At 38.8% G+C, this 15,595-nt stretch overlaps 1 protein-coding gene across 11 annotated transcripts in view; it reads left to right on the top strand.

The window, feature by feature from the left end:
• CORIN (corin, serine peptidase) overlaps positions 1-15,595 on the top strand; it is a 259,284-nt gene that overhangs the window by 41,782 nt on the left and 201,907 nt on the right. For 9 of the 11 annotated variants that reach the window (XM_047857503.1, XM_047857505.1, XM_047857506.1 and 6 more), the window contains exon 3: positions 8,344-8,544. The exons of the other annotated variants lie outside the window; for them this stretch is intronic. In XM_047857503.1, the coding sequence (XP_047713459.1) occupies positions 8,344-8,544 (201 nt within the window). The remainder of the gene's footprint in view (positions 1-8,343; positions 8,545-15,595) is intronic. 11 annotated transcript variants of the gene reach the window in all.

Below are 15,595 nucleotides of genomic sequence, written 5' to 3' on the forward strand. Positions count from 1 at the left end.
TGTTGGATTTGCAATGTGATGGCAGGTTTCACATGAAACCTTTATGCTTAGACCCGAGTGTTAATTTCAGAGGTTATTCATTTCTTATCAGAACTAAAATGGGGGCAGGTTATATTGCCATCACATCCTTAGAAGAGTGAGTTTATGCCCTGGAGTACTTTATTAGAGATTGAGCTGATATCTGCTTGAAATTATATGTAAATGTATAAATAATATCTAAACATATATATGCAATATTTATTTTGCTATGTTGGGAAACATTTGAAAGAGATAGAATTGTGGCTATATTTGATACTGAATTATTCAGTCCTTTAACAAACATTTATTGAGTGCAAGGCAATCTTCCTTGAATAAACTTGGCATTGAATAAACTTGGCATTGAATAAACGTACCCTCCTGGGTACTGGACCCCACAGTTCAATGAGAGAGGAAGGCATTAAAAAATGATCACTCAATTAATTAATGCCAACAGAGGTAACTGATGTGGGAAGAAACAGTTGCTAGGAGAGCTTATGACAGGGGCCCAAAGCTAGTTTGAGTTGAGAGCAGACTTTTCTGATGGAGTGGCACTTTAATCTTGAACTCCACAATGGGGACAATAAGGGTGTTGGAGTAAAGGAGTGACATGTTTGATCTGGTAGAGGCTTTTCAAAGGTGCCTTTGGCAGGTATAGGGAGAGAAGGTTGAAGTGGGTAGAGTATGTGTCAGGGAGAAAAAATGAGGGGGGGTATTGCAACATTCCTACAAGTGTGGTGCTTTGGGTTTTGGTTTGCGCTGAGTTTTGCAAACCATTGTTCATCTTAATTTAATTTCATCAAAGTTATGGTCCAAAAAAATCTCATTAGGATGCTCTCTATCTTCTTTCCCAGGCTGTTGAAGCCTTGGTTTCAAAGGCTGTTCCATACATCCACATCAAAAGTACATTTTGTTTTAGGCATAAGCTTATTATGAGTGGTATAAGGTAACATTCCTAATTTTCCTAATACTATGAAAGGACTATGTGGTTTGTTTGTTTGTTTGTTTGTTTTTTGTCATGCGATGAAGAAGAAAGAAAAATGATAGTGGTGAAGATTGTCGCAAGTATGGTAAATAGGCCATTTTTCTTGAACTCAAGAGAAATATTCCTTACAAAAATGCTAGATCAGCTAAAGATCATTGATTAAACTTAGAGTTTTTCTCTTAGCAAATATCTTTGCAGCTTGTGGCTTTTACGAGAATTTGCAATTATAAGAATTTTAACTTCCTAATTTATAATGTTGCATTTTGACTATCACTTTAACCTGGAAAAACCTCCCAGATCCTTATTTCCTTACACCAAAAAATTTAAGATCCTCTACGATCCTTTATGACTTGACTCCGCATTTTACTTAATTGAGCCCCCAAATTCCTTTAATAACCCTGGCCTTCTGGTACAGATTCAGGGACATAAAGCTTCCAAACTTGAGAATAGTTTTCTTTAACCGCTCAGGTCTGAGGTTATATGTAACGTCTAAAGCTTTTTGAAATGGGAGTCTAAAGCCTTACACTCGAGTGTGGTCCATGGGCTGGCAACATCAACATCACTTGAGAGTTTGTGTGAAATGCAGATTCCACGCCCACCTCCTGCCTTTGCCTTCCAGCAAGATCCCCAGGTGATTTCTGTGCTTGATCCAGTCCTCAACCCACTGCAATCTGGTCTTCCCCTCTTTCTCTTCTTGTCCTACTACTAAATATTCTTACTGAGGCACTGAGTGCATTGTATGGTGGCCTCACTGAGGCGGTGACTTTTTATCCAATGCACAGCATTTGAAACTGATGTGTGTTTGAACAAGACTCTGAAATGAAGAATGCATGCTTTCTCTCTGTGTTTGTTTACACCAGCTCACAAAGAGCATGTTCATTGTTAGTTGGTGCCAGCAACACTGTCTTTCATTCAAGTAGGGTCACGTGACCAGGTATAATCTTGCCCAGTTTTGACTCTCTTCCCAAAATGCTCTTCTGTTTGGCCTGCATATTATCATTTCTGATTTTTCTTCTATTTCTGACTTTTCTTTCTCCGTCTCCTGGAGCTTATCTTTCTTTACCTAGCCATTAAATGGTTGGGGTTTCTGCCCTAGGCTCTCTCTCTTCTCACCTTACACCCATGACTCTCTTGGAAGTGTCATCCATGCCCATCCATGAGTTGCTTCATCATTCACACATGCAACAAATATTCTTTAAGGCCTACACTGGTGCCAAGCATTCTGCTGGGCACTTGAGATGCAGACATGCATAGAACACCTTCCTACCTTCAAGAAGGCAGACAAGAAAACAGACAATTGCTCTTGAGTATTTGTGTGATACAAACAGTGTGTGCGCTGGGACCACAAAGATCAGATTTGTGGGGGTCTGACAAGGCATTCTGGAGGAAATGCTTAGATTGCTCTAGATTTTATACTCAGTGAATTATAACAATAACAATAACGAAAGCCAGCTCCTACTAATTCTATTTTTCATTCTCTGTATTAGTCAGGATAGGCTATGCAATACCGTGTAACAAAAATAACCCTAAAATAATAGTGGCTTAAAAACAGCAAAGGTCAATTTCTCACTCATGCTGCATGTCCTTTGTGAATGACATGGGGGCTATGCTCATTCAGGGACTAAACTGATCACCCAGCCATCATCTGGCACCTGTGTAGTTATTGTGCCAACGAGAAAGAAAAAGAGCACTGGAGATTCTTTTCTTTTCCTCAAAGGGGTATGATACGGTATTATTAACTATAATCGCCATGCTGTACATTAGATACCCAGAGCTTATTCAACTTATAACTGGAAGCTTGTGCCCTTTGAGCACAACATCAGAAATGTCCAGAGACAGAGAATGTGACCCAAGCATATGTCTTAGTGAATGCGAGGGACTTGAAAATATTTGATGAACAGCCTTAATGACTATGACCCTTATCTCAGTGGAAGAACCCTTCATACACACAGTAATTCAAACCAGAAACCTTGAAGTGACCTCTGACTCTTTCCCTGATGAGCCCATAATTTTTGCCTCTTCCAAATGTTACCTGAGTCCTCACTGCTTTTGTCTTGGATCAGACCTTCCTCTTTTCTCACTTGGACTTGACCCCTTTCCATCACCATGCTGCTGCCACAGTGATCATTCTAATGTGCCACCCTTTTTAAGATCCTTCAAAAGTTCTTCATCACAAGAACAACTCCAAGCCTTTAACAGGAACTCCTTGTCATAGTCTGGCTTCTTCTCTCTCTTTAGCCTTTCCTCTTGCCAGGCCCCCATGTGCTAGCTATGTTTAGTTACTTGCCGCTAGGTTTTCAGTATCTTTCTCCCTTTGCTCCAACTAGAAAGTTCTCCATTCCCTATTACTATACCTCCTTCTTCTTCCCCACAGATGCTTTGCTCAAACCTCGACAATCCTTAATTATCCTTTAAGATTTATATTGAGTATGATCTCCTCCTAGGAAACCTTTCCTGGCTTTCTCTTTTTTTTTTTTAAACAGAAAGCCTGTATATGAGGCCAATGTTTCTTTCTTTTTTTTTTTTTTTAAAGATTTTTTTAATGTTTATTTGTTTGTGAGACAGAGACAGAGTTTGAAGGGGGGAGGGTCAGAGAGAGGGAGACACAGAATCTGAAACAGGCTCTGGGCTCTGAGTTATGAGCACAGAGCCCGACATGGGGCTCGAACTCACAGACCGTGAGATCATGACCTGAGCTGAAGTCGGACGCTTAACCGACTGAGCCACCCAGGCGCCCCTTTCCTGGCTTTCTCAAATGGAATGACAGCTACCTCTCTGCTTTCTGTCATCAGATTGTCTTATGCTTACCATTCTCAAAGCACTTGTATCATGGTTTGTATTTTTAGACTACATGCCTATTTCCCTCAACTAATCTGTAAACGTCTTGATGATAAGGAGCTTTTACAAAATGTCGTGGTTTCAGCAGAGAGTAAATACAGCATTCCTGGCACATAGAAAATGCCCAGTGAATGTATTACCGCATGGCTAGAGATGTAAAGATGAGGAATTACTTTTAAGCTCCCATCATAGGAAGATAATTTTTTTACATGCGTATGATGGTTGATTTTTTAAAACCTGCAGACTTTGTCCAAAGTGAGAAGTGTATATGGGTGTATATGTGTGTGTGTGTGTGTGTGTGTGTGTGTGTGTGTGTGTCATGTCCTGACTCCATTCCTGGGTGCATTAAATAACTCTTGAAAGCTTCAGTTTCCTCCTCCCTGAAACTCTGTAAATGAGAGTTAATTATAGCATCTGTTTCAAAAGATTGTTGGAAGACTAACTCAGTAGATGCTTATAGTGAAGATCCTTAGCAAGGTGCTTGTGTTTGTTTCCTATTGCTGCTGTAACAAATTGATTACTCGGTACAATGCAAATACCTTACCGTGGAGTTGTAGAGGGCAGAAGTCGAAATAGGTCTCAATGAGCTAAATTAAGGTGTTGGCAGTGCTGTATTCCTTCTGGAGACTCTAGGGGATGGTCTGTTTCCTGTCTTTCCCAGCTTTTGGAGGCTTCATGTGTTCCTTGTGGCCTCTTTCCATCTTTAAAATGAGCAATGGTCCATTAAGACCTTCTCACACTGCGTGCCTCTGATACACAAAACCTCTCACCGCCCTCTTCTGCTTGTAAAAACCCTGTGACCATCTTGGGCTCACATGAATAATCCAGGGTAATTTCCCCATCTCAAATTCCTTAACTAATTCACATTGGCAACATCTCTTTTGCCATTTAAGGTATGTAGGGTAGCATATTCACAGGTTCTGGGACTTAGGAGGTGGATGTCTCTGGAGGAACGTTAATTTTGCCTACCACAGTGCTCGATACGTTCATTATAAGTGACCAGTGAAGTTCAGATATTATCATTGGAATTATAGACTTTTCCTTAAACATTTTTTTTTTATTTTTAATGTTTTATTTATTTTTGAGAGAGGCGGGGGGGGGGGGGGTGGGCAGGAAGGGGCAGAGAGAGAGAGGGTGACACAGAATCCGAAGCAGGCTCCAGGCTCCGAGCTGTCAGCACAGAGCCTGACGTGGGGCTCGAACCCACGAACCATGAGATCATGACCTGAACCGAAGTCGGACGCTTAACCAACTGAGCCACCCAGGTGCCCCTCCTTAAACATTGTTAATTAAACAGAGCTGTGTTCCAGAGCTGATACACTCTTGAGCCAAACAACCTTGATTGGTGGGGCCTTGTATTATTAACTGGGCGTGAAAGAGCCACACTTCTTTTACTCCAAAAGTAGGTTAGGTGATTCACTTTTGAAATTTTCCTTAGCCATTTTGTTATGTGGGATGCACTTAGAGTAAATGGAAATTGATAGTTATTTAAAAGTACCTAAATAGCCCTAAGGAAGACAGTTTTACTTTCATTACTATCATTATGTACTAATGACTAACAGTTATTGAGAACTTACTATGTGCCAGGAACTGTTCCAAATGTTTATATATATATTGACTAATTTGATCTTAACAGCCAGTCCCATGAGGGGAGGGACTTTTATTTTCCTTATTTAATGGCAGTTGAGACTCTGCCCAGTTTCAGGGCTAGTGAGCACCAGAGATGGGATTTAAACCCACGTGGTCAGGCTATAGAACCTGTACTTTTAACCACAGCACTGTAAAAATAAGAGTGTAGAAAATTCTGGGGCGAAATTGGAAGAGTGAACCCTCGATTGTGGGCTAATCACTCTCAGCATTTTTATAGCTCACCGTGGTGTAGCTTGAGGGTATTTAGTCTTATCGAGTTCTAATGTTTGTACGTTTTAAAAAATGACCAACTGTGAGGTGGGAGTTGGTCGGTTTCCAGAGCTGCTTGAAAAGAAATTGTCTAGTGAGTTCAGGCTTTTAAAGACAGGTCTTTAGGTTTATTCTCTCTCCTTCTTTGTCGGTTGGTCCATCTGTCTGTCTCTTAAAAATATACTTTAGGGGCGCCTGGGTGGCGCAGTCGGTTAAGCGTCCGACTTCAGCCAGGTCACGATCTTGCGGTCCGTGAGTTCGAGCCCCGCGTCAGGCTCTGGGCTGATGGCTCGGAGCCTGGAGCCTGTTTCCGATTCTGTGTCTCCCTCTCTCTCTGCCCCTCCCCCGTTCATGCTCTGTCTCTCTCTGTCCCAAAAATAAATAAAAACGTTGAAAAAAATATATACTTTAGGGACATTAACTACAGCAACTACCATGTATCATATATTACCTGTCCCTTTCTATCTATTTTGCCAGCTTGTTTTCATATGTAGAATTTAAGAGCAAGGAAGCTGAATTTTTTAGAAAGTTATTATCTCAGTGTTTCCAGTCAGTGTTTCAGAAGATGACCCCCTTCTTCTTCCTCTTCTTCTTCTTCTTCTGGTAATTCATTTAGCTAATTTTTTAAATATAATTTATCGTCAAACTGGCTAACATGCAGTATGTAAAGTATACTTTTGGTTTTGGGGGTAGATTCCTGTGGTTCATCACTTACATGCAACACCCAGTGCTCATCCCAACAAGTGTCCTCCTCAGTGCCCCTCGCCCATTTTCCCCTCTCCCTGTCCCACCATCAACCCTCAGTTTGTTCTCTATATTTAAGCGTCTCTTCCGGTTTGCCTCCCTAAGCAGATGTTATTAACACTTTCACCCCTGTGGTTTGATGAAAAAGATAAAGGAAAGATTAGTAATATGGTTAATTATTACAAGCAAAATGTTGAGAACAACTGTTGAAATATTTCATATGGAAAGCAACTCCTTTTGAATGGATTACTCAGGGATGTAACTGTGAGGAGTTTGCATTTGCTAAATGTGTGTTGACAGAGCTGGATGCTGACTCAGAGGGTTAGCCTGCTAAGTAAGTCAACTTCATGGACTTTAAAAGCTCATCGTGGCCACGTTAATGGAATTAACATGTTATTGTGAAAAGTCTATTTATGCCAAAATAAGGAACGGTGAGAGCAACTAATAAATGGATGAAAATAAAATTATATCTAATTGATTGGTAAATTTTCCTGTATGAATGAAATCTGTATTACATAGTCATCAAGTCTATCAAATACATTTATTTTGATCTCAATCATTTTCAAAATAAAAAAACAATTACATAAATTCATTTTACTTACTGCATTTAATACTTACTCATAATCATACAGACAGTTTGGAGAGTATGTTACCTGCACCACATGGTCACGATTGAGTTTTTATGCTCCGACGTTTTATTTAGAATCCTTTAGCAGATGAAACTGTTGACCTTAGTTAGCTAGAAAACAGCTGCTTTTCTATTTTGATTTGTAGTTAATGTTTTCCAAGTGTCAAGCACATGTAGGGAGATTTTTTCCATAGACTGATATTAAACATTTTATTTATATTTCTTTTATTTTTAATGGTCCGTGGACTGTTTGGAAAAGTGAGAGCCAATTAGAGCATTCGCTGTAAATTCTTCTAGAAAAAAAATCTCCCTTGGGTATTTCTATAATGAATCAATATCACATTTGTTTATTTTAGTGACATACTCAATTGCAGTGCTATATTCTGGAAACAATCTGTTGTCTATTTTTACTAAGTTAAAAATACATGATGTCTTTCAAGGTTTTCAGGAGTTTCGGCCTAAAGCCAAAGTGAGGTGATTTCCAGTAATCTTAGGTTTGACTATTTTGTCGATGAATGAATACCTTGAGAAAGTGACCAGTTGATAATCTTAGTTTTAATGCCTGTATCTTCTAGTCATATTTATGGTTCTGGTCAAAGATGAAGGTAATTTAGTTCCTTCTCTTAGTTTTTCTAGAATTAGAGTTTACTTTTGGGCGGGTTTTCCAAGCTAGGCTTGGTAAATATATGAGCCCTATTATTTTTATTTATTTGTTATGCGCAGGTCACTGAAACTTAGTGGAAAATGTGGAGAAATAAAGGCTGAACCTAAGCAGGCACTGTTGTCCTTTGGTGGCAGATATAGAGATATGAAGAGCTTGTGTCCTGGGTACTAAGTAGCATAAAATGGTGGATGAAATTGAGAAACTGAGAAAGCCAGAAGGAAACACCAAGATTCACCACATTTCATTTATTTGTTGTGAGTCTCTGGCAAAATGGAATTGCCCTGCATTCTTTGGGCACCGGGAACCCTAGATGGGAGGCTCAGTTTCTATGCCTGAAGCTTTTGAGAAAGCAGTGGTTTCTTCACAGGATTAGGTTATTTGTGGTAGAAAAGAAACTCTCTTGGTTGTTCCAATGAAGTGGGTAGTTTTGTGAGCCATCATCTTCCTCTTTGGGTTAGCCAGGATAGAATGAGACTTGGGAAAGTAGTTTGAGAATTTTCTCAATATGTTTTTAAAAATAAACACTTCTAGTTATGTATCAGAATTTTTTTTTTTTTTTTTGTCTTTCAGGAACATTAAAAAAGGCCTATTTTAAATCAAATGGGACTGAACCTTTGGTCACCGATGGTGAAGTCCCAGTGTCTGATATTGTTCTTACAAATACGATTTGTAACAAGAGCACTGTGACATCTGCCACGCATCCCAACCAGCACGTTCCAGCCTGGACCACGGACGCTTCTCTCCCAGGGAAGCAGAATCACAGGAACACAAGTAAGTCTGAAGGTACTGAACACCCATGCCCTTTAATGTTTGTAGAACCTACAGGTGGATTTTAAGTGTGGCAACCAAGTGTGACCACGAACTGGCCACAGAGGCCACGTTGCACTCACTTATCCAGCAAACCTAACTGAGGGTTCTGTTCCTAAACATGAAATGCCATCGGCTCAGCCATCCAGATAGGGAGGGATAAGGGTGGGAAAGGAAAATGTATGAATGTCATTCAACATTTCTGAGGCACACTGCTTGCCCCGATAGAATGGTAGTGATTTTTATGGTGGTTCATCTCTGAAAGTTTGTGCTTCTGTTTTGAAGTTTTGAAGTTACTTGTTTTGAGATAGATAAATGAATATGTAAGTGAAGTTACTTATTTTGTTATTGGTGCCTTGTGGGAAGGATCTCGGTCCTATAATAGAATGTCAATGATTTAATGGGAACTATCCCCCCCCCATTTACTTTTGAGGTGCTCATGCGTTCTTCTTTCCTTACTTCCCTCTTCTCCCCCCTTTATTGGCTGTGCAATTTATTTTATGTGTTGATGACTGACAATCACACCTTAAGGTAAATGGTGTGTATGAAACCCTGCTTGAGGACCAATGCCAGCTATTCCAGAACAAGAGCTGGGAGAGAGAGAGGACAGAAAGTGTGGAGATGCAACCAGGTAGATAGTGGCAGACGGTATGCTGTGGAACATGATTTTATTCCTCAATATCCCTCAAATTTTTAGTAAGGTCACTAAGCTTCCAGATTGCCGGTGGGATTAGAGTTGGGGGCAAGCGCCTGAGAGCCTCAGCTCTGATCCAGTCAGCTCTGGCAAACATAATCAGAGCGCAGTCACTGTAAGAACTTTCTCTGTAGTTGTCTTCATTCTTATTTTCTGCTTCCCCAAACAAGGTCATGTGATTGAAAATTACACAAAACTCATCCATCTGGGGTCATTTCCTTGTTTGTTCCTCCCTCTTTCATGAAAACCCACAAAGGGAATCACATCCTAGGTCTAGGACAGAGTATTGATTTTCATCCTGAACCAGGCAGGGAAGGAGGAAGCTAAATTTTAGCGATCATGGTATATATTTGACAGTGTCTGAAGAAAAGTAGGGTTATTCTATTGCTCTAGACCCAAAGAGACAGACTGTTTGGATTCCACTGTTTCACACAGCACCTACATATTAACTGTTTCTGATGCTTGGTGTTTACCGGTGATTAATACGGATTTGTGTTTATTACCTGACGGTAATAACTGCAAACCCAAAGTATGACAAGTAAAATTTGCTTTCCTCATGAGTTTTACTTTGAAGTTTTTAATGTTTTCGTCATGTTTTAAGCCCTTCATTTTTCTTGAGGACAGTGTTTTTCATCAGAAGTGCAGAGGTAATTTAAGCAAAAGCTCAGTCCCATTAATGTGTTTGCAATTATAGCGGTTGTTATTTTCTTTTGCTAAGTGGATTTTTCTCCCTTTTGAAAGTTTTGTCATTTGTTAAGATTCAAGTAGAAGTGGCAAACACATACTGTGAAGAGTAAAGAAACATATGGTATTTGTTACTCAGTTTGGAAGCTTGATGAAGGTCTGTTCGACTCGTTTTCTCTTCCTATGACTGGAACATTGCGTGAGACTAGGAATGTAATTTGACATGTAAAGGAAATCCAGGTGAAATTAGCACGGTTAAATGGAGAAAGGTCAACACCTTTGAATATATGTCATTCCGTGTTGTTCATGTACTTGACAGCATTGAGCTTTACTGCTAACCACATAGACCTTCAATACACTATCTTAACTAAAATTGTTCATTGCAAGGGATTCGATAGTTTTTCATACATTTCAGTAATATTGCTAGCCTGTGATTGTAGAGCTTTTGGTCATTTTTAGGGCATATTTAAATTCTTTTCTCCTTATATATAACTAACTGATGACGTATGCAGGACAGGCGACACATACCATTTCAAGTTATGGAACTGAGGCTTAGCTGACATATCCCAAATTGCTTGTCTAGTACGTGATAGACATGAAATTGGAATTCAGATCCTGGGACTTGTAGACCAGTGCTCTTTCAAGTTTTGCATGCTTCTTCATTTAGTTTTATTGCTTTCATTGCAGGAGCAGAGCAAATTTTAAGCTCCAGGAGAGTCGTCTGTTTTGTTTGCTGCTGTATAGCCAGTGCACAAGAAAATATTTATTGAATGAATAAGTAAACAAACTGCAGACATTTCAAAATTTTAATATCTGCTTTATCACTTCTCATTAATAATGTCTGATCACACTTCTGCACTTAGTAGTTACTTAACCAGTTTTATTTAAAGCATCATGTAGTGCCTTGTATCACTACTAACACCTAGGAGAGAATTTGCTTTTGTCCCTCTGAAAAAATTGCTCTCTAATTAAAATGTCATTTTAAATTCCTGGCATATGTAAAAGCTATTTAAGTCCACTTCAGTCCAAAAATACAGTGGCCAGACATTCTGTTCCATCCAAATATCCTGGGTAGGAAACCGAGGACTAACCTTCTGGCAAAAGGTACCAGGAAGTAGCCTCTCCTTAACACATTTGCCCCTGGGCATCCTTAATATCAAGCCAAAGCATAGAATACCTTAGTTTGTAAAGTCTTAATCAGAATCCTCCCTGTATGACACTGTGTGACAGAGCTTTGTAAATGTATAAAGTAGGTTTTATGTGACATCTGTTACTGCTGGACTTCCATGAGCTGCATTTTGAAACCCAGCTGTGATACGGAAAGGGAAAAGGTTGATAGCTCGCCTGTTATATTTTAGCAAGGCATTTTTCTAGGTTGCCTTTTGTATTTTCACCTTTTCTCCTTGTATATGTATTGAAGCATAAACTGAATTTTAAGGAAAGAAAAAAAAAAAACTCTTTGACCAACCAAAAGCATTTGGGTTAAAAATAATATGGTGGCCAATGGAATAACCTGGAAACTGATCAGGAATTGAAGTGACAAAAGAGTGGGGTAATGTGCTAAAAGCTTAAGATGTTCCTTTTTTTCATCATGTTGTTTGATAATCAGATCCGTAATCTCTGCATCAGATGAGAATGCATCGTATCTATCATTCACTTTAATCAAAAGAACACTTTTTGAGTTATTATCCACCTACTATAAAATTTACCCTCTAATACGTAAAATACAAGATTTTAAGAATGTATTCACAGAGTTGTGCAACCACCACAACTATCTAATTTCAGAACATTTTCCTCCATGCAAAAAAGTGTTGGGGGCACCTGGATGGCTCACTTGGTTTTGGCCATGTGACTTCGGCTCAGATCTCACAGTCTGTGAGTTCGAGCCCTGCCTCAGGCTCTGTGCTGACAGTTCAGAGCCTGGAGCCTGCTTCAGATTGTGTGTCTCTCTTTCTGCCCCTCCCCCACTCATGTGCATGTGCGCTCGCTCTCTCTCAAAAATGGATGAACATTAAAAAAAAAAAAGAAAAGAAAAAAGAAATGTTGTATCCATTATTCCTCATTTCCCCATTCTCCCATCCTGTGTCCAAAACTCCTACACTTTCCGTCTTTATGGATTTGCTTATTCTGAACACTTCATATAAACAGCATTATATAATAATTATGTGGCTTTGGGACTGGCTCCTCATAGCTTTCTTGAATATGTGCACAGTCTGGCCTTCTAGGTCCCGGAGAATATATCAGAGCCATTCTAAGGCCCCCTTGGCTATCTTATTCTCCAGTTTTTCCTTTTTAAGTGTTTTGGGTCAGCCTCTTATTTCCAAGGGCGTCTTTGCCTTAGGTAGCTGTGAAGTTTAGCAATCGCCACACATTGTTTTTGTCAAGTGCCCTGGGGATAGGGCTGTTTGCATATAGACAGTTCTGAGTCAGAAACAACAACAACAAAAAGTTCTGAGTCAGGTCAAGTAAGGAGAAGCTCTGAGAATGGATTCTTTCCAGGGATCTTCCAGACAGGTTGAATAATGACAGTTTTCTGGGGACGGCTTTTTGGATAGCTTCAAACCCATTCTTTCTTCTCCATTGCCTCCCCCCTCAGTTGCAAAATGCAAAGCCATTGGTTTTCAAGGTTACCGCAGAACTGAGGAGATGGTGATGGAAATAGGGCAAGATGAAATGCTACAAAGCTCAGAGTTCTCACTATGGTTCAGTCATTTTTCTTGAATAAATGTTCCTCTGATTGATGCAAGCCTTTGGTTAAATTCCACAGTTTTGAGAAATTTGATTCTGATAATTTTTTTTCCCAGTGTTTTCACTGCTTTTACATAGGAGCATATTTCTGGAGGATCTTACTGTGCTGTTCGGGAATTGCTTCCTACCCCTCAATCATTTTTATCTTCCTTATCTACTTTAGTGCTTGTTTTTCATCTCCTCCTACATTGGGAGCTTGTTTTCTTCTTTTTTATAATGCACAACTATGTTCATATTATACATATTATGCTTAAATGGAAGTATTTTTCTTTTCTTTTTTTTTTTTTTTGCATAAATCTCTTCATGCCCTCTCCTTCCTTTTGCATTATATTACCCCCAATCTGCCCATGGTTAACCCACGTTGACTACTTAGTGTATATGATTTTATAGTTTTCCCCATGCTCATATAATCATACACAAACATATATGCACATACCTGTATATAGAAGAACATACGTACAGGTTTTCTTGTCATTGTTTTTCAAAAAATGGGATCACATTTATTACATAAAATGTTTTCTTCATTCAAGAATACTTTGAATAAATGTCTCCAAGACAACAATTTAGCTTTAATTCATTATTACGATGACTGAATAGCAATCCATATTGTCATTAGGCCATACTTTATTTCAACGATTCTCCTAACAGTGGACATTCACCTTATGTTTACTTTTTTTTTTTTTTCTTCAAGGAACTATATAGAGTCTTCTGAATATAAAATGACTTGGATCAGAACAGTGAAGCTGTCTAAAAAGCAGAGATTTATTAGCACTGATAACTTTTTACCAAAAGTGCCCTAACCACATGCTCAAAATTTGCTGAGTGTAGAAAGCTTATATACCAATCAAAAACCCTAAGGTTATTCTTTCTTCCTGGTTTTCTGTTTGTTACATAGTATTTCTATTAGCTTGAAAATGAGTTCTGCAAGAATATGAGGCTAAGAGGATTAGAGAGCATCTTTTGAAGTTTTGCCAGGAGTACTATTCATCAGGCAACTATCCAAGGGAGTACTTGGGAGAGGGAGTCTAATTAGACATCAGAAATCTTTCTTTTATCCTGACGTTTTCTAATGCTATTAACAATAGAACCCTAGATGTCTTTATTATATTTTTCAAAACTCAGTTCTGCTGTCCTCAGAGTAAGATACACACCTCTGTAGATTGCTGACTGTGGATTATTGTGCCGTTTGGAGTAGGAATCTGTGCTTATCTGTTCTTACATGTGTAAATGTAGATGAGTGAATGGATTAAATGCATCTGAGAATTGTATCCTTAGCATTCCTCTGTTGTTGGATAGTACATCTCCATCTGGGGTCTGAGAGACCTCAGATGTATTCTGGGGATCCAAGAATTCTCTGTAACAATTTCTTAAGTATATGCTTTCATTTCAACGACAATATAAAATAGCTAATGTAAGCCTGATCTCGATAACCTGGATAACCATCTTATAACAAGTATTTACATGGACTTTTGATGCCTGTATTTGAGCTTCTATTTATGATTTATGTTGCTGCTAAGCTGCATTGCTTAGACATTTGCCACGCATCAAGAAAGGAACAGAGGCAGACTTGATATTCTTCTCAATTGCAGATCTAAAGTACATACCATCTTCTTGTGCAAAGGGCACCTTCAGGGCAACTCAGATGGAGAAAAATGGTGACCCACTTACTCAGCTGGAATACACTGTAGTATAAGTGTTGTAAAGACAGAAGAAATTGTGCCTCAGCATCATGCTTTTCAGAGAATAATGTTAATATTATTCATTAATGTAATTAACTTAAATTTCATTAGTTTTGTAGTTTTGTTTCAATTTAATTTATACATACTAATTTTGTAGTTGTGTTAGATCTATAGGCATAAAGTGTTTTATATCTAATTGTATATATACTTCCATAACTTTCTTCCCGTAAAAATGCCTATACAATTTTCAGCTTGCAAAATACTGCTTTAGGGTGACAGAACGCTAGCTGTTTTGTCACATCCCCAGGAAAAGCAGCGATGCTCTAGGGCAAAGTTGCTTCTTCTTCTTCTTCTTTTTTGACCCCACCCCCACCCTATCCCTATGGCAGAGTTTCTTAAATTTTTTGTGCCCAGGGCTCGTTCTGAAATCTGATGAGGCCTCTGGGTACCTTCTCAGAGTATTGTTTTGGTGCTTAAAAAAAAATTACACAGAATCACAAAGGAGGCAATTTTATTACAATTCAGTTACCAAAATATTAGAAATACAAATTCATGGTACAGTAATTCACGTGTCTATTAATGCATTAAACAATGGTATCTAGCTATAGGCCAATAACTATAATTTTATAACAGGGATGAGCATAAATAATAATTTGAAATGTCTATAATAATTCCAGGTTGATATGAAAATACCAGATATAACTTTTAATTTGTTCTCCTACATTTGTTACCTGCATTGATAATTTAAGTATGCTCAATTTCAGTAGGAGATTAATGGAAATAGAAATGCTATTTTTCTCCAAATCAGATTCTTCATAGACAGTAAAAATTCTATGTATAGGCACTTTTGGGGCCTTTGAATTATGAGTAAGGACACATATTCCAGATGAAAAAAGTACTTTTTGGTAGCTAAGAGAGTTGAAGGCCTGTTTAAGCTGCTTCATTAGGAATTTGCTACTACAAAATTTACTGTAGCTGATAGGGAAAAATCTGTTATAAAATGGCCGACAGGACTGATAGGGGAATTTCAGTCCCTGCCTAAAGACTTCCATTTCCGGGTTCTTCTTCCCACCCTGCTTGCCGTGAGCACCAAATTACTCCTAATGAGGAATGCGGAAGTAACAGACTATAAATTGTCCCCTCTGTTGATGCCTTGCACTCAGACCTCTGGAGAACGATCTCGGCCCTGGGCTCAGTCCTCTGGAGAACG

Source organism: Prionailurus viverrinus, chromosome B1 (assembly GCF_022837055.1).
Source record: "Prionailurus viverrinus isolate Anna chromosome B1, UM_Priviv_1.0, whole genome shotgun sequence".
Taxonomy (NCBI): Eukaryota; Metazoa; Chordata; class Mammalia; order Carnivora; family Felidae; genus Prionailurus; species Prionailurus viverrinus.